The 20,617-nt window shown below is 44.2% G+C and overlaps 1 protein-coding gene across 1 annotated transcript in view; it reads right to left on the reverse strand.

Moving 5' to 3' along the window:
* The window catches only part of sfrp5 (secreted frizzled-related protein 5), a 47,261-nt gene that overhangs the window by 24,951 nt on the left and 1,693 nt on the right, over window positions 1–20,617 (reverse strand). Inside the window, exon 2 of the mRNA XM_064933897.1 lies at window positions 2,025–2,102. Coding sequence (XP_064789969.1) covers window positions 2,025–2,102 — 78 coding nt within the window. The remainder of the gene's footprint in view (window positions 1–2,024; window positions 2,103–20,617) is intronic.

Here is a 20,617-nt window from a genome sequence, read left to right on the forward strand (position 1 = left end):
TTTGAGAAACAGATGCCTCACAAGTCCTCAACTGGCAGCTTCATTAAATAGTACCCGCATAACACCAGTCTCAATGTCAACAGTGAAGAGAGTGAAGAGGATGCTGGCCTTCTAGGTATAGTTGCAATGAAAAAGCCATATCTCAGACTGGCCTATAAAAATAAAAGATTAAGATGGGCAACAGAACACAGACACTGGACAGAGGAAGATTGGAAAAAAGTGTTATGGACAAATGAATCTAAGTTTGAGTTGTTCGAATCACATAGAAGAACATTCGTGATACGCAGAAAAATCGAAAAGATGCTGGAGGAGTGCTTGACGCCATCTGTCAAGCATGGTGGAGGCAATGTGATGGTCTGGGGGTGCTTTGGTGGTGGTAAAGTGGGAGATTTGTACAGGGTAAAAGGGATCTTAAAGAAGGAAGGCTATCACTCTATTTTTCAACGCCATGACATACCCTGTGGACGGCGCTAAATTGGAGCCAATTTCCTCCTCCAACGGGACATCGGGACCCAAAGCACAGCTCCAAACTATGCCAGATCTATTTAGGGAAGAAGCAGTCAGCTGGTATTCTGTCTATAATGGAGTGGCCAGGACAATCATCGGATCTCAACCCTATTGAGCTGTTGTGGGAGCAGCTTTACCTAAGAACATCAAGCCAATCCAATTTGTGGGAGGTGTTTTAGGAAGCATGGGGTGAAATCTCTTCAGATTACCTCAACAAATTGACAACTAGAATGTCAAAAGGTCTGCAAGGCTGTAATTGCTGCAAATGGAGGATTCTTTGACTATATTTCCAATTCATTTTGCAACTAATTTTATATATCTTTTCATGGGAAACAAGAACATTTCTAAGTGACACCAAACTTTTGAATTGTATTTTGGTCAACAGTACCCCCAAACCAAAACATCTTCCTGCAGCCATGCATTGAACTCTATGTTGTATGGACGTTACTATCAGGACATTGCCTGAAATGTACCATTTAATATATGAAATGGATCAAATTGAGTAGATTAAATTGTTTAACAATTTACATTAAATTGTTTCAAAATGCACTTAAACTGAACTCGAACACAACCTGCTGACTAGATTTTCTATTTGTATTATTGTATCTTTCCTATTTGTAATCAGCGTTGGGGAGGATCTGATTACACGTACAGTACCAGTCAAAGGTTTGCACACACCTACTCATTCAAGGGTTTTTTCTTATTTTTTACTGTTTTCTACCTTGTAGAATAATTGTGATAACATCAAAACACATATAAAACTGTCATTAGCCATTCCTGTTAACTGGGTCGTTCCACTTTTGCGTCCCTTTAAAATGAAAAGATTATGCACCAATATAGCATTTCAAGGCCTGTTATATTAAACGAATTGCCCTTTGTTAAAGACAACATGGAGAATTCAATAAATCAGATGTTTTAAATGTTCTGAAGATCAATATTTATTTCATGTGATTAGTGAATCATTTACGTCTGTCGCTAATTTAAGGTCAACCCTGTTACTGAACTCTTGTTATAATATGATGAAACTATTGTTTTTTTAATATATTTTTTCAAATGAAACATGAAACATCTAATAGTGAAATAAATCATAATGTAAAAGCTGGTTCTACTATTTTTGGCAATTTGACACGTTTTGCACACAACAAGCTTCCATTCCCCATGTCACAAGAGGATTTATGGCTGAATTAAGATGAAATTGTCAACCCTGTTACGGCCAACCCTGTTACTTTATTTGGCACTTAAATAGGCACTTACTATATTATTTTGAGATGGGAAAACATGTTTGTTATGAAGTTTAACATGTAGTCAGAATGTAAAAATTAGGCGAAATCAAACTTTTTTTCTCAAAAGGCACTGAATTGGAATGACCCAACTACACACATCACACGTCACACTTCTCTCTGTGTGTGTGTGTGTGTGTTTGCATGTGTGTGTGTGTGTGTGTGTGTGTGTGTGTGTGTGTGTGTGTGTGTGTGTGTGTGTGTGGGTGTGTGAGTGTGTGTGTGTGTAGTACTTACCAAAGTCACTGGCACAGTAATGTTCCATAATGGTGTCAGCTTTCAGTTCGTTGTCACATGGAGGGCAGGCTTTAGATGCTGAGAAGAAATACAGAGAGAGATGAGAATGATTGATATTGTGGCAAAGGCAGAGGGCAGTCCCAACCTGAAATCGAACCTTGGACCTTCCGACTTTCAGCCCAACACCTTGGATTTCACACCAAGACATTCAAACCTCTTCACGACAAAGCTCTGTGTTGGGTTAAGATCGCTACGATATAATAAATTATTACTGAAAATGCATGTATTAATTTCAGCTAGTGTAGGCAGTTGCTTATATACAACAGCCAGATTACAGTAGAGTAGAGTGGACTAAAGAAGAGAAGAAGGCTGCAGTAGAGCAAAGAATCAGCTTGTTCATACAGTGCATTCGGAAAGTATTCCGCCCCTTTGACTTTTTCCACACTTTGTTACGTTACAGCCTTATTCTAAAATGGATCATTATAGTAGCAACACCCCAAAATGATGAAAACAGGTTTTTAGAATTGTTTGCTAATTCATTAAAACAAAAAAAACAGAAATACCTTATTTACATAAGTATTCAGACCATTTGCTATGAGATTTGAAATTGAGCTCAGATGCATCTTGTTGCCATTGATCATCCTTGAGATGTTTCTACACCTGGAGTGGAGTCCACCTGTGGTAAATTCAATTAATAGGACATGATTTGGAAAGACACACACCTGTCTATATAAGGTCCCACAGTTGACAATGTATGTCAGTGCAAAAACCAAGCCATGAGGTTGAAGTAATTGTCTGTAGAGCTCCGAGACAGGATTGTGTCGAGGCACAGATCTGGGGAATTGGACAAAAACATTTCTGCAGCATTGAATGTCTCCAAGAACACAGTTGTTTCCATCATTTTTAAATGGAAGATGTTTGGAAACACCAACATTCTTCCTAGAGTTGGCCGCCCGGCCAAACTGAGCAACCGGGAGAGAAGGGCCTTGGTCAGGGAAGTGACCAAGAACCCGATGGTCACTCTGACAGAGTTCCAGAGTTCCTCTGTGAAGATGGGAGAACCTTCCAGAAGGACAATCATCTCTGCAGCACTCCACAAATCAGGCCTTTATGGTTGATTGGCCAGACGGAGGCTACTCCTCAGTAAAAGTACATAACAGCCCGATTGAAGTTTGACAAAAGGCACCTACAAATCTGATGAAACCAAGATTGAACTCTTTGGCCTGAATGCCAAGCGTCACGTCTGGAGGAGGAAACCTGGCACCATCACCATCACCATGAGAAGCATGTTGGTGGCAGTATCATGCTGTGGGGATGTTTTTCAGCGGTAGGGACTGGGAGACTAGTCAGGATCGAGGGAAAGATGAACAGAGCAAAGTACAGAGAGCTCCTTGATGATAACCTGCTCCAGGGTGCTCAGGACCAAAGACTGTTGACGAAGGTTCACCTTCCAACGGGACAACGATCCTAAGCACACAGCCAAGACAATGCAGGAGTGGCTTCGGATGTCCTTGAGTGTCCCAGCCAGAGCCCGGACTTGAACCCGATCAAACCTCTCTGGAGAGAGCTGAAAATAGGTGTGCATCGACGCTCCCCATCTAACCTGAAAGAGCGTGAGAGGATCTGCAGAGAAGAATGGGTGAAACTCCCCAAATACAGGTATGCCATGCTTGTAGAGTCATACCCAAGAAGACTCAAGGCTGTAATCGCTGGCAAAGGTGCTTCAACAAAGTTCTGAGTCTGAATACTTATGTAACCTGTTTTTGCTTTGTCATCATATGGTATTATTGTGTGTAGATTGACGAGGGAAATAAAACAATTTAATACATTTTAGAATAAGGTGTAACGTAATAAAATGTGGAAAAAGTCAATGGTTCTGAATACTTTCTGACTGCACTATATATAGATCAGCCTGTGCTGTTTTATGCCCTAGTCTAGACTGAAGCACTTGTTTAGAAGCAGCCTGTCAGAAGTTATTTGCCGAAGAGGGAATATATAGCGCAGGATCTTGAGTGATGTTTTCACTGCAATTACACTGGAGAAAATGTTTTAATTTGAGAAGTTGTATATTTTGGTGTTGAGGCGTGGCATGTGTGTTCGTATGTGTGTTTTTCTCATTACTGTGTGTGTGTGTTGGGGCTTAGATTGTGTGTGTGCGTGCGTGCATCTGTGTCTGTGTTCATGTTTGTGTGCGTGTGTGTGTGTGTCTGTGTGAAAAGGTAAATGGCTACAGTAACAGCTAAGTTTAATGAACAGTGATTTTGTGTGCAGAAGCAGAGAACCAGTCATACAGTATGTCCCAAACATGAAACACACATGTAGTCTGATAGGCTACAGTGGAAAATCAAGGGAAAAGCAAAGCAAATTACTCAAATTACTCAAATTAGGCCTCTCGTCTCAGTTTAACTAACTGTGTGTGTGTGTGTGTGTGTGTGTGTGTGTGTGTGTGTGTGTGTGTGTGTGTGTGTGTGTGTGTGTGTGTGTGTGTGTGTGTGTGTGTGCACATGGGTGTGTTAAATCACATGGTTTTATTAAGAATGTCTATGCAGTTGTCTTATGCCATTTCCTATAGAGACCGAAATTAGTTAATTGATCCACACACAAACGTTTAGGGAAGAGAGAAAGAGAGCCAATAATAGTATTGGTTGCCAATAATAGTATGTTTACCACTGTAACATACACTGAGTGTACAGAACATTAGGAACACCTACCTAATATTGAGTTCCACCCACTTTTGCCCTCAGAACACCCTCAATTCATCAGACATAGACTTTATAAGATGTCGAAAGCAGGGATGCTGGCCCAAGTTGACTCCAATGCTTCCCACAGTTGTGTCAAGTTGGCTGGATTTCCTTTGGGTGTTGGACCATTCTTGATGCACACAGGAAACTGTTGAGCATGAAAAACCCAGCAGCGTTGGAGTTCTTGACACACTCAAACCGGTACGCTTGGCACCTACTACCATACCCCGTTCAAAGGCACTTAAATATTTTGTCTTGCCCATGGCACACACACAATCCATGTCTCAATTGTGTCAAAGCTTAAAAATCGTTCTTTAACCTGTCTTCTCTGCTTCATCTACACCAGCGGTTCCCAAACCTTTTATAGTCCCGTACCACTTCAACATTCAGCCTCCAGCTGCGTACCCCCTCTAGCACCAGGGTCAGAGCACTCTCAAATGTTGTTTTTGTCATCATTGTAAGCCTGCCACACACACACTGTACGATACATTTATTAAATATAAGAATGAGTGTGAGTTTCTGTCACAACCTGGTTCGTCAGAAGTCACAAAGAATTCTTATTGGACAAGAACACAAATAATAATACAATAATAATCAATATTTTTCCTCTTTATTTAACCTTCTTAAATATAAAACCTTATTTGTTCATCAAACATTGTGAATAACTCACCACAGGTTAATGAGAAGGGTGTGCTTGAAGGATGCACATAACTCAGCAATGTTGGGTTGTATTGGAGTGAGTCTCAGTCAAAAATCATTTTCCACATACAGTCTGTGCCTGTGTTTAGTGAGTGCCGAGAATCAACTCTCACGTAGGTATGTGGTTGCAAAGGGCATCAGTGTCTTAACAGCGTGATTTGCCAAGGCAGGGTACTCTGAGCTCAGCCCAATCTTGAAATCTGGCAGTGGCTTCTGATTAAATTAAATTTTCACAGAACCGCTTGTTGCAATTTCGATGATGCTACTTGTTCAGATATCGGCAAGTGGATTGGAGGCAGGGCATGAAAGAGAAAACGAATCCAGTTGTTTGTGTCATTTGTTTTGGGGAAGTACCTGCGTAATTGTGCACTCAACTCACTCAGGTGCTTCGACTATATCACATTTGATATTGTCTGTAAGCTTGATAGGCCAGTCGTGTGAGAAACTCGTCATCAGGCAAGAGGACAAGTGAAAGTAATGGTCAGTAAAGAAAACTTTAAGCTCGTCTCTCAATTTTAAAATACTTTGTCCCTTGATAACTAGTGCACTTCTGTATGTTGTAAAAGCATTACATGGTTGCTGCCGATAACATTGCATTGTGCAGAAAATACATGAGAGTTCAGGTGCCTTGCTATAACAAAGTTAACTAGTTTTACTGTAGTGTCCAAATCGTCTTTCAAGCTGTCAGGCATTCCCTTGGTAGCAAGAGCCTCTCAGTGGATGCAGCAGTGTACCTAAGTGGCGTCGGGAGCAACTGCTTGCACGTGCGTTATCACTCCACTATGTCTCCCTGTCATGGCTTTTGCCATCAGCACAGATACCGACATGAGCAACAGCTATGTTTGTCTACATATGGACCGTTAGTGGAATTCCCATGAGAGAGTGACGGTTTTATTTGTGGTACCTCCGACGGATTTGCGAGCTGAAAAACATCCCCACAGCATGATGCTGCCACCACCGTGGAGATGGTGCCAGGTGTCCTTGTAACGACGTTCTTCGTTTGTCGCAAGAAAGTCGGACCGAAATGCAGCGTGTTGGTTACTCATGTTTATTAGTGAAACAAACAACGGAACTATACATGAAATAACTAATAAATACAAAACAACAAAACGGAACGTGAAACCTATTACAGCCTGTCTGGTGAACACTACACAGAGACAGGAACAATCACCCACGAAATACAAAGTGAAACCCAGGCTACCTAAATACGGTCCCCGATCAGAGACAACGAGAATCACCTGACTCTGATTGAGAACCGCCTCTGGCAGCCAAACCTATGTAACACACACCCCTAATCAGCTACAATCCCAATAACCAAAAAACCCCACTAAGAATACAACAAACAATAAACCCATGTCACACCCTGGCCTGACCAACTAATTAACTAAAACACAAAATACTAAGACCAAGGCGTGACAGAACCCCCCCCCCCCTAAGGTGCGGACTCCCGAACGCACCTCAAAACCATAGGGAGGGTCCGGGTGGGCGTCTGTCCATGGTGGCGGTTCCGGCTCGGGACGTGGACCCCACTCCATAAATGTCATTGTTCCTCCCATTCGCGTCCTGGGATGATCCACCCTCGCCGCCGACCATGGCCGAATAGTCCTCACCCAGAACCCCACTGAACTGAGGAGCAGCTCGTGACTGAGGGGCAGCTCGGGACTGAGGCAGCTCGGGACTGAGGAGCAGCTCGGGACTGAGGGACAGCTCGGGACTGAGGGGCAGCTCGGGACTGAGGGGCAGCTCGGGACTGAGGGGCAGCCCAGCACTGAGAGGCAGCCCAGCACTGAGAGGCAGCCCAGTACTGAGAAGAAGCCCAGTACTGAGATGAAGCCCAGCCAGGCAGTTGAATCCGGCAGATCCTGGCTGACTGGCGGATCCTGGCTGACTGGCGGATCCTGACTGACTGGCGGATCCTGGCTGAATGGCGGATCTGTAAGAGTCTGGTTGACTGGCAGATCTGGAAGAGTCTGGTTGACTGGCAGATCTGGAAGAGTCTGGCTGACTGGCAGATCTGGAAGAGTCTGGCTGACTGGCAGATCTGGAAGAGTCTGGTTGACTGGCAGATCTGGAAGAGTCTGGCTGAATAGCAGATCTGGAAGAGTCTGGCTGAATGGCAGATCTGGAAGAGTCTGGCTGAATGGCAGATCTGGAAGAGTCTGGCTGACTGGCAGATCTGGAAGAGTCTGGCTGACTGGCAGATCTGGAAGAGTCTGGCTGACTGGCAGATCTGGAAGAGTCTGGCTGACTGGCAGATCTGGAAGAGTCTGGCTGACTGGCAGATCTGGAAGAGTCTGGTTGACTGGCAGATCTGGAAGAGTCTGGCTGACTGGTAGATCTGGAAGAGTCTGGCTGTCTGGCAGATCTGGAAGAGTCTGGCTGACTGGCAGATCTGGAAGAGTCTGGCTGAATGGCAGATCTGGAAGAGTCTGGCTGACTGGCAGGTCTGGAAGAGTCTGGCTGACTGGCAGATCTGGAAGAGTCTGGCTGAATGGCAGATCTGGAAGAGTCTGGCTGACTGGCAGATCTGGAAGAGTCTGGCTGACTGGCAGATCTGGAAGAGTCTGGCTGACTAACGGCTCTGGCTGCTTCATGCTGACTGGTGGCTCTGGCTGCTCCATGCTGACTGGCGGCTCTGACTGCTCCATGCTGACTGGCGGCTCTGGCTGCTCCATGCTGACTGGCGGCTCTGGCTGCTCCATGCTGACTGGCGGCTCTGGCTGCTCCATGCAGATTGACAGCTCTGGCGGCTTCTTGCAGACTGACAGCTCTGACTGTTCCATGCAGATTAACAGCTTTGGCAGCTCCTTGCAGACTGGCAGCTCCTTGCAGACTGGCAGCTCCTTGCCGACTGGCAGCTCTTTGCAGACTGGCAGCTCCTTGCAGACTGGCAGCTCCATGCAGACTGGCAACTCCATGCAGACTGGCAACTCCATGCAGACTGGCAACTCTGGCTGCTCCAAGCAGACTGACAGCTCTGGCTGCCCCATGCAGACTGGCAGCTCTAGCTGCTCCATGCAGGCTGGCAACACTGGCTGCTCCATGTAGACTGGCAGCTCTAGCTGCTCCATGCAGACTGACAGCTCTGGCTGCTCTAAGCAGACTGACAGCTCTGGCTGCCCCATGCAGAATGGCAGCTCAAGCTGCTCTATGCAGCCTGCCAGCTCTGGCTGCTCCATGCAGACTGGCAGCTCTAGCTGCTCCATACAGGCAGGAGGCTCCGGCAGCGCTGTAGAGGAGGAAGGCTCTAGAACCGCTGAACAGGCGGGAGACTCCGACAGCGCAGGAGAGGGAAAAGGCGCTGGCTGCGCTGAACAGGCGAGGCGCACTGAAGGCCTGATGCGTGGTGCTGGCACTGGTGGTATTGGGCCGAGGACACGCACAGGAAGCCTAGTGCAGGGAGCTGCTACTGGAGGGCTGGGGTGTGGAGGTGGTACTGGATAGAGGACAGGCACAGGAAGCCTGGTGCGGGGAGCTACCATCGGAGGACTGGTGTGTGAAGGTGGCACAGGATGGACTGGACCGTGAAGGTGTACTGGAGAGCCTGAGAGCAGGACTGGCACAGGACGTGCAAGGCTAGGTAGGTACACAGGAGGCCTAGTGCCTGAGGCTGGCACATTTTTCACCAGCCGACTAACACGCACCTCAGGACTAGTATGGAGCGCTGACCCAGGTGCCATTAAATCCCTGACACGCTCCGTCGGACGAATATTGTACCTAAAGCACCAAACTAGCAACTCCCTCATTACTTTCTCCTCCAATTTCCCCATTAACTCCTTCACAGTCTCTGCTTCTCTCACCTCCAACACCGATTCTGGTCTCCTTCTTGGCTCTTCACGATAAACAGGGAGAGTTGGCTCAGGTCTGTCTCCTGACTCAGCCACTCCCCATCTGAGCCCCCCCCCCCAATAAATTTTTGGGGCTTCGCTCTGCGCCGCCGTGTCTTTTTTTTCGACTCCATTCTCCTATAGCCCTCTTCGCACTGCTCCAGCGAATCCCAGGCGGGCTCCGGCACTCTCTCTGGGTCGTCCCCTCACCTGTCTATTTCTTCCCACGTCGTAATATCCATACTGTACTCCTCTCTGGGCTGCTCCTGTTTCCATCCACGTCGCCGTGCTGCCTCCTCATACCAGCGCCTCTCCGCTTTAGCCGCTTCTAGTTCCTCCTTGGGGCGGCGATATTCACCAGGCTGAGCCCAGGGTCCTTTTCCTTCCAGTTCCTGTTTCCTCTTCGCCTGCTGCACCTTTGGGCGGCTGCACTCCCCTGGTTTAGCCCAGGGTCCTCTCCCGTCAAGGATTTCCTCCCATGTCCAGAAATCCTTAATACGCGGCTCCTCTTTTGGCTGCACCTGCCTGTTGACACGCTGCTCGGTCCGTGTGTGTTGGGTGATTCTGTAACGACGTTCTTCGTTTGTCGCAAGAAAGTCGGACCGAAATGCAGCGTGTTGGTTACTCATGTTTATTAGTGAAACAAACAACGGAACTATACATGAAATAACTAATAAATACAAAACAACAAAACGGAACGTGAAACCTATAACAGCCTATCTGGTGAACACTACACAGAGACAGGAACAATCACCCACGAAATACAAAGCAAAACCCAGGCTACCTAAATACGGTTCCCGATCAAAGACAACGAGAATCACCTGACTCTGATTGAGAACAGCCTCAGGCAGCCAAACCTATGTAACACACACCCCTAATCAGCTACAATCCCAATAACCAAAAAACCCCACTAAGAATACAACAAACCCATGTCACACCCTGGCCTGACCAACTAATTAACTAAAACACAAAATACTAAGACCAAGGCGTGACAGTCCTCTAGATGTGACGCTTGGCATTCAGGCCAAAGAGTTCAATATTGATTTCATCACACCAGAGAATCATGTTTCTCATGGTCTGAGAGTCTTTAGGTGCCTTTTCTCAAACTCCAAGCAGGCGATCACGTGCCTTTTACTGAGGAGTGGCTTCTGTCTGGCCACTCTACCATAAAAGCCTGATTGGTGGAATGCTGCAAAGACAGTTGTCCTTCTGGAAGGTTCTTCCATCTCCACAGAAGAACTCTAGAGCTCGAGTTCTTGGTCACCTCCCTGACCAAGGCCCTTCTCCCCACAATTGCTCAGTTTGGCCAGACAGACAGCTCTAGGAAGAGTCTTGGTGGTTCCAAACTTCTTCCATTTAAGAATGATAGAGGCCCCTGTGTTCTTTGGGACCTTCAATGCTGCAGACATTTTTGGTACTCTTACCCAGATCTGTGCCTCGACACAATCCAGTCTAGGAGCTCTACGTACAATTTCTTCCAACTCATGGCTTGGTTTTTGCTCTGACATGCACTGTCAACTGTGGGACCTTTCCAAATCATGTCCAATCAATTTAATGTACCACAGGTGGACTCCAATCAAGTTGTAGAAACCTCTCAAGGTTGATCAATGGAAACAGGATGTACCTGAGATCAATTTCATATCTCATAGCAAAGGGTCTGAATAGTTATGTAAAAATTACAAGAATGTCTAAAAACCTGTTTAGCTTTGTCATTATAGGGTGTGTAGATTTAGGAGAGAAAACATTTATTTAATTAATTTTAGAATAAGGCTGTAATTTAACAAAATGTGGAAAAAGTCAAGGGGTCTGAATACTTTCCCAAAGGCACTGTATATTACCTGATTGTTAATTTAAATGCATAATAACAGAGTGTATTTGGACAAGGGAAAAAATCACAAGTCAAATTTCTTTAAATTCATGATTGCTATGGGAATATCTAATTAAAAGCAACGTATTCAATTCACTTACATCACACGACAATATAGTATGGGCCCTGGTCAAAAGTAGCACACTATATAGCGATTAGGGCGCCATTTGGGACCTATTCACTGACTGCAGCCAGCCCAGTCTAATTGATTTCCCCTGTTAATGAATAAACAGGACAGAGCGTTGGTTGTGCTGTATAGAAGGAATGTATTCTCCTGACACAAACCCTGGCACTGAGACAACTGGGCAGCCAGCCAACACACCACAACTCCAGAGAAATTACAATCTATTACTCTATGGGATGAATAAGATGCAACAGCCTCCAAGTGAATTGTTCAAAACAGGCAGAGCAGAGAGGGAGAGAGAGAAGGGGGGAGGAGAGAGAGGCTGTTTGTGTGTGTGTGTGTGTGTGTGTGTGTGTGTGTGTGTGTGTGTGTGTGTGTGTGTGTGTGTGTGTGTGTGTGTGTGTGTGTGTGTGTGTGTGTGTGTGTGAGAGTGAGAGTGATAGAGAGAGAAACTGTCATTCCACCGTGAAGGTTCCCATGCATTAACACAGTGAGGCCTGCTACACAGAGGGGGTCAAGGCTTTAATTGTGTGTTGCTGACAATAAGACAAGGGCACGCACACACACACACACACACACACACACACACACACACACACACACACACACACACACACACACACACACACACTGAGGGTTTCTGTGTGACTAAAGAGTTCACCTCGATGCGCTCCAGTGCAGTGAGGCATGTTGAACTTTGACCCCTCTCATTATCAGGCGAGACGGCTAGTTAGGACCAGGTGATAACCTCCAACCTTTGACTTTTGACCTTTGGAGGTGAACGGGCTGGCCTGATAATGAATGGGCTCTCTCTCACTCCCTCTTACTTTCCCTCTCCTCCCTCTCTCTCTTTATTTAGTTCTATGAGTACATGTTTGCATGCATAAGTATCTGCACATGGTAGTACAAACTGGACAGGGGTCATGTAAATACACTAGCCTCTAATAATTTTGTTAAAGTGGTCAGTGTATGTTCTAAACATTGACAGAGAGTCAGCACTGTCATAGCCAGTTCTCAGATCTATTTGTGTTGTATAGGTCCTAACGTGGCTGTATGACCAGTGACCATAGGAGTTGGCAGGACTGATCTGGGACCAGTCTAACACTTTCAGGTCACCAATAGCACAATGACCACTAGTCATACTGCTGGGCTGATGTTTAAAGGGAACATCTGATCCAACGCTCTGTACACGGAACACTGGCCATGCCTTTGGAGAATATTATTTCTGTTCTGTAGAGGACACACTCACACACATACACACACACTGTGGGTATAGGATTCCTACAGATGCGAGAAGCGTGCTGTATTTTAGTGGTCCCAGGGGTCGGCCTGCGGGGCGATGTTTAAACTCTTCTCTGTCTGTGAGCATGGTGCATTTAACCAGATGTTAGCCTCACTGACATAAATCACATGCTGTATTTCATGTGTGCGTGTGTGTATTTCATCCCCGCCACAGCAGCGTTTTATGTCAGAAGTGTCTCTGCTCGTAAGTTAAACGGCCCAAATGAGCCGTGAGATTGTGACCTGTGCATAGTTTATTCATAAAAGCCCCTCTGATACATGGGAGTGTGTGAGTGTGTGTGCAAATATGAGTGTGTGTCTATAAGTGTGTGTCTATGTGTGTGTGTGCGTGTGTATGCATGTGTGTTTACATGTGTGTGTGTGTGTGTGCGTGCGTGTTTGTGCGGGTGCATGTGTGTATGCATGGGTTCGTGTGTGTGTGTGATACTGCACACTCTGTTTAGGATCAGTGTTATTCAATCTGACAGTAGACAGCAGGCCAGTCATCACACACTCAGTGACCAACAAGATGTTACTGTCTCACTTCAGTATCCAACGTTTGGGGGGGATAAACATGACATTTTGACTGGTTAAGGTAAATGTTAAGGTTGGGGTTAGGGTTAAAACAGGAAAAACTTGACGGTTAAGTTTAGGCATTAATTCCGACTGGCTAAGACAAGGGTTAAGGGTTGGGACAGGGTTAGGGTTAAAACAGGAAAAACTTGACGGTTAAGTTTAGGCATTGGGCCTCTTGAGTGGGACAGCGGTCTAAGACACTGCATCACGGTGCTTGAAGCGTTACTATAGAAGCTGTCACAGCCAACCGTGATCGGGAGACCAATAAGGCGGCGTACAACTGGCCCAGTGTCGTCCGGGTTAGGTGAGGTTTTGGCCGGCCGGGATTTCATTATCCCACCGCGCTCTTGCGACTCCTTGTGGTGGTCCAGGCGCCTGGATGCTGACCTAGGTCGCCAGCTGGACGATGTTTCCTCCGACACATTGTGTCAAGAAGCAGTGCGGCTTGGCAGGGTCGTGTTTCGGAGGACGCCTCTCCCGAGTACATAGGGCAGTTTCAGTGATAGGACAATTGGAAATTACAAAATTGGGGAGAAAAAGGGTTAAAAGAAATAATAGTAATACGTTTAGTCATTAGTTTCGACTGGCTAAGGTATCGGTTAAGGTAAGGGTTAAAGTAAGGGTTAAGGTAAGGGTTAAGGTAAGGGTTAAGGTAAGGGTTAAGGTAAGGCCTAAGGTAAGGGTTAAGGTAAGGGTTAAGGTAAGGGCTAAGGTAAGGGTTAAGGTAAGGGTTAAGGTAAGGGTTAAGGTAAGGGTTAAGGTTAGGGTTAAGGTAAGGGCTAAGGTAAGGGCTAAGGTAACGGCTAAGGTAAGGGTTAAGGTAAGGGTTAAGGTAAGGGTTAAGGTAAGGGCTAAGGTAAGGGTTAAGGTAAGGGTTAAGGTAAGGGCTAAGGTAAGGGCTAAGGTAAGGGTTAAGGTAAGGGTTAAGGTAAGGGTTAAGGTAAGGGCTAAGGTAAGGGTTAAGGTAAGGGTTAAGGTTAGGGATGAGTTAAAACAGAAAAAAAGTGTCCTAGCGTACCAGCTCTCACAGCTTCACGTCAGAGTTAGATGTTCAGTCATGTTTCTCAAACATCAAATGTCTAAGTTATTCAAAGTGTTTAAAGTTTAGGCATCACCCTGGATTTTTAAGGTTAGGAGGACAGGGCTTCCCAGACCTCCCTCTCATCTCTCCTCTCTCTACCTCTCTTTCTCTTTCTCTTTCTCTTTCTCTCTCTCTCTCTCTCTCTCTCTCTCTCTCTCTCTCTCTCTCTCTCTCTCTCCTACACCTCCTTTTCACCTCACCTCATCTCTCTCTCTCTACCCTCTAGACCCCCTCATCCCATTTCTCGAGTGAGCTGAGTACATCCTACAAAGTGGTTATCAAATCCTGCAGAAGCTCTGCACCACCACTGAGCAACATCCTACAACACAGTACACATGCACACTTGCACCGTCAGTCCAATCCTCTTCTGCTTGTTATGCTTTCATACACTCCAGCCTCCCTGTTCCACTCTCTCCTATAACAACCCCAAAACCCATGATCCTGCCAGGTACCGCTGCTTGTTTGTGTTGCCTTGCTATCTCTAGGTGTCAGTTTCATGTAATCGCACACCCAGCGCCCAAACACACACACACGTACATGGACATGTGCACACACATAGCACACAAACACCACAAGCACACAGACACACAGTTGGACATTGGTAGTGCTCCTCTCTCTCGATCTCTCTTGCACTCTCTCTCTGAAGCGAGAGGTGGAAAGTGAATCTAACTCTGTTGTGCTAGTTTCTACACCAGCTCCCTAACTGTGTTCCCTTTCCCTCTTGCTCTCTCTTTCCTCTCTCTATCTATCTTTCCTGTCTCTCTCTTTGTCGCTCTCTCTCTGTCTTTCCTCACTCTTCCTTTTTCTCTTGTGTATGTGTGTGTACGTGTGTTTGTATGTGCGTGTCTGTGAATGAACGTGCACATGTATGTGTGAATGAACATGTATGCGTGCGTGCGTGTGTGTGTGCTTGTGTGTGTGTGTGTGTGTGTGTGTGTGTATCTGTGCTATATCATGCAATTGCAGAATAGCTGGTATCTGGTTCTTGCAGACAGACAGGAGAGATCCCTCTGAGTGATAAAAAGTCAGAAAGACGATACAGGGAAGAATGATCTAGAGGTTTCTAAAGACCAACCATTCATTACACTTTGAAGTGATTTTAGAGCTCCGAGTAGAGGAACAGAGGCTATGAGAAAAAAGTAGAACAAATAATCACTACCTAAAAATATAAATAATGTGCTTTGATTTGTTCCATTAAGGCCACCTGTTTATGTGCTTAGATTTTAAAACTCTGAAGTTTCCCCTCAGTTCTCCAGATACTATCGGGGGCATCCCTAGACCAAACCAAGTAGTGTATGTATGAGATACCTCTAAGCTGGTACTCTACCATGTTGGAAAAATTGTGACTTCACCGTTGGGCAAAACATTTCAAAGATTTTACTGAGTTTTACAGTTCATATAAAGAAATCAGTCAATTGAAATAAATTCATTAGGCCCAAATCTATGAATTTTACATGACTGGGAATATAGATACTGTATGCAGTTGTTGGTCACAGATACCTTAAAGGTAGGGGCGTGGATCAGAACACCAGTCAGTATCTGGTGTGACCACCATTTGCCTCATGCAGCACAACAAATCTCCTTCGCATAGAGTTGATCAGGCTGTTGATTGTGGCAAGTGGAATGTTTCCCTACTCCTCTTCAATGGCTGTGCGAAGTGGCATCCCAAACATGCTCAATAGGTGACATGTCTGGTGAGTATGCAGGCCATGAAAGAACTGTGACATTTTCAGTTTCCAGGAATTGTGTACAGATCCTTGAGACATGGGGCCATGCATTATCATGCAGAAACATGAGGTGATGGAGGCAGATGAATGGTACGACATTGGGCCTCAGGATCTCGGCATTCAAATGGCCCTCGATAAAATGCAATTTTTTCCATTTTCCGTAGCTTATTCCTGACAATACCATAACCCCACCGACCACCATGGGGCACTCTGTTCACAACGTTGACATCGGCAAACCACGCACCCACACATGCCATATACGTGGTCTGCAGTTGTGAGGCCGGTTGGACGTAATGCTAAATTCTCTAAAACGATGTTGGAGGTGGCTTATGTTAGATAAAGGAACATCTGGCAACAGCTCTGGTGGACATTCCTGCAGTCAGCATGCCAAATGCATATTTCCTCAAAACTTGAGACATATGTGGCACTGTGTTGTTTGACAAAACTGCACATTTTAGAGTGGCCTCTTATTGCCCCCAGCACGAGGTGCACTTGTGTAATGAACATGCTGTTTAATCAGCTTCTTGACATGCCACACCTGTCAGTAAGGTGGATGGATTAACTTGTCAAAGGAGAAATGCTCACTAACAGGGATGTAAACTAATTTGTGCACAAAATTTGAAAGAAATAAGCTTTTTGTGCTTATAGAACATTTCTGGAATATTTTTTTTCAGCTCATGAAACATGGTGACCAACACTTTATATGTTGTGTTTATACTGTATGTTCTTTCAGTGTAGATTGCGTCTTTAGAGGAGTTTCGTAGCAGTTGTGTGTTAGAAGGATTATTATGGTGTGTCTGAAATGTTGCAGGGTGTAGTATCAGACTAAGAGTCTCTCAGGACATGGAGCCGGTACATCAGAGAAGCTCTGGATCTTAACAGCATGTCAGCAGCCTCTAACCCGCCAGGCTAGAACTGATAAGGGTTCAATCTGTTTCACACACACACACACGCAGGCACACACACGCACGCACGCACACACACACACACACATACACACACACACACGCACGCACGCACGCACACAAAGACACAGACACAGACACAGACACACACACACAAAGACACACAAAGACACAGACACACAAAGACACAGACACACACACAAGCTCGTTTGCCAAGCGTAAATCTCAAATGCTCCACTCTAACAGGATGGAGACACACACCGGGAGCCATATTCAATCAAAAGCTGTAACGAGGTTTCCAGAAAAAAGTCAAAAATGTATTTTGTTCTTGAAATCGTTTTTTTTTTTGACACTGACCCTGTGATCAGTATTTTTAAAAATGCATTAATCTGAACACAACAGAGTAAAATATTTATATAAAGCGTTTATTTTATTTGTACCAATATTTGTGTATTTCAAAAGCAGCATATGTTGTAATATCACATTGTGTGCTTGGACTTTGCAACTGTATTGTAACTATTTGATCATGAACCAGTCATTGAAATTAAATGTACACTCTGAAGTAACCTATATATTATCATTTGAATAGATAAACATGTGGTTTTCCATATAAAAAGATTAAGTTCAGGTACAATTCATGCCGTCTACTTTCCAAGGACCATGTAAAAGAATGAGTTATGGCTCAGGGAAGTGAATATGTCACATAGTTGATTCTAGTCCTATAAAAACACAACACATATTTTCATAATGGAATATGATCTGCATCCAAAATGGCACCCTATTCTCCATATTGTGCAAGGTTTTTCAAAAGCAGTGCACTACATATGGAATAGGGTGCTATTTGGGACACACTTCTCTCCTCTGCATGAGCTCAATGAAACAGCTTCTATGAATCTCTGTCTTCCAATGCTATCAAATGCCTTCCTTTCACACCGCCTGCAATAGAGTGTGTGTGTGTGTGTGTGTGTGTGTGTGTGTGTGTGTGTGTGTGTGTGTGTGTGTGTGTGTGTGTGTGTGTGTGTGTGTGTGTGTGTGTGTGTGTGTGTGTGTGTGTGTGTGTGTGTGTGTGTGTGTGTGTGTGTGTGTGTGTGTGCGAGTGTGTGTGTGTGTGTGCGCGAGTGTGTGTCTGTGTGTGTGTCTGTGTGTCTGTGTGTCTGTGTTCGTAGACACTTGCTGAATGAGTTTTCCCTGAACACTTCATATTTCCTGATGAAACATGAAAGGTTTGCAGACTTATGTTATCATTCAGAGTTCAGACTGATTAAAACTGACACATGTTTTCCTAGATTAAGTCGGCCATATGTCTCTTTCATCCTTCTCCTATCCACACTTTACATTGTCCTCCTGTCCTTCTCGGCCAAGTTCGTCTGACTCTATTAAGCCAGTTTCTTGTCTTTGTACTCTTTTAAATAGATTGTTCAGTCTGTAACATAGAACCAGAAGGATTCTAGTATTACATAGACCGATTCTATTCATATTGCCTGAGATGGTGCACTGTAGGTGAAAACCTGGGCCCAGATTCACAAAACCTTCTAAAGAAGACATTTCTTATTAACTGCTATTTTCTCCGTAACTATAGACTTATGAAGAAAGATAAGCAATGTTGCTATTCCTCAAAAAGGTTATTATGTTTATCCTTAAGCAAAAAGTAAAGAAGAAAATAAAGTTTTGGAAATGTTCTTAATTTCAAGATAGATAAACCCTTGTCTTAAACTCAGGGCAGTGATAAACAAATCTCATGAAAGCAAAGCAATGTTTAATTCACTCACAAACTTCAGCTGAAAGTTTCAGTGTTGACTATTTTAAACAAAATAACATGTTTTACAACAGTAATCTCAGTGCTTGCTGGATATCTAGTTAAAATGGTTGCCTAGCAACAAACATCTTAAGATTTGTAAGAAGATATTTGAGAAGTTCGTAAGAAAATCATCTAATCTTAAGATATTTTTGAGGAATTGCACTTAAGAACTATCTTATGAACTTCTTTTTCTTTTTCTTAAGATGTTTTGTAAGTTTTTGCGGAACAAGTGTTTTGTGAATCTGGGCACTGGTTCTAAATTGACCAACCTGGGTAGCAAAGTACAAAACAAAACATAAATGAAGGAATGAATGAATGAAACGTTCTCTTTCCCATCCTCATTGAATCTGGAAGGGAACCACTCTCTTTTCTTTACTTTTTTCTTTCACTTTACTTCCCTCACAACCTTCCCTCTCTCACGAAACTCTCTTTTCCCTCTTTCTCCTCCCTTCTGCTTTTTCATTCTCTCTCTAAAGCCCACTCTTTCTCTCCTTCTTTCCATCACTCTCTCACCTCCCTCTTTTTCTCTCTCCTTTTCTCCCTCATTCTCTCTCTTACACCCCCTTCTCCCTCACCCCCCTCTCTAACTGCCCCCCTCCCTCCGTCTCTCCTTTTCTCTCTGTAGACTAATTCGCCCTCAGTAATTAGTTGGCTAGTTAATTGGCTGTCTAACTGGCCGACCAGACAAAAGACAGAGCAGCCTTGGACAACAGAGACACAGAGGAGAGTGTCCCCTTCACATTCTATAGACTCTAGACTCACATTGACTCTCTCACACACAGTCTCTCTCTCTCTCTCTCTCTCTCTCTCACTCACAGTCTTTCTCTCTCCTCTCTTCTTTCTCCTCTATCTTTCTCTTTTTCTCTAGCTAGTTACTGTGCACACACACACACACACTCACTCACTCTAAGTTTCACACACACACAAACACACACATCAGGGGTCATACAGTAGTGGATTTGGGAAAAGTGTGTATTTCTCTGTCCTGCACTCGAGTCGTAGCCGGAGAGCCCTCCACGCTGCCTGTCTCTCTGTGCTTAATCTACTCCTGGCTAGTTCCTCACTAGACTCACTGTCTGTTGTCAGCACATCACTCATAACATATGAGATTTAATGCCATTTTCTGTGTTACATGAGCAAAAATATAACTAATATGTCACTGTCAGTAAAATATGTCTCAAATGGTTAAATATCACTATTTTTACATATACTAACGAGACCATGTTGACATTAACATTATGAATGACGATAATATATTCATCACTTACTGCATGTAAATGTAACATCTTATATTTCATGTTAGATCATTGTGAAGAATAGTTAATCCCTACTTTCCATGAATTCTACGGGTATGTTACATAGTTTGTTTTATGATTTTATTAAGATTTTCTTATAGAATAGCTCCCTGATCAGCCCAGTCACTGATAATGTTCAAGAAATGTTGCTTGCTAAAATCAGTTAAAATATTAAAAGACAAACATGGTTTCAATCAGCATCTGATTTTGATATTTTCTTCTTTTTTTGTTTTAACTGAGAATTTTTTTGGAAGCACATTTAAGTTTACGGTCGGTTTCCCTGACCCAGAAAACCTACTCCAGGAGTTAAAAGCCTGCTGAAGGCAGAATCTCTGAAAGTGTTTTCAGAGATTCAGGAATAGCCTTCGACTGTGCCTGGTATAAGGGTTTATCTGAAAAGTTGCTGTCACTGAGATCAGTCTGAAACTGTCAACTTGTTCTTCATTTCATTTTTTACACACACTAGCAGTTCTACTGTAGTCTGATACACAAACTGAAAATGTTTCCCTTGTAACTTTTATTTTTAATCTCTGCCATTGTAATAACAATAAATTGTTGCAATATTTGACATGAAAACGTTCCCTTGGTCTTTCTTTAATGTCACTCTGTTTTATAGTAGAAGTTATATTGAACACATGGACATTTCATTGTGGTCTCTCTATTATTTCCAGC

Source organism: Oncorhynchus masou, chromosome 24 (assembly GCF_036934945.1).
Source record: "Oncorhynchus masou masou isolate Uvic2021 chromosome 24, UVic_Omas_1.1, whole genome shotgun sequence".
Lineage (NCBI taxonomy): Eukaryota > Metazoa > Chordata > Actinopteri > Salmoniformes > Salmonidae > Oncorhynchus > Oncorhynchus masou.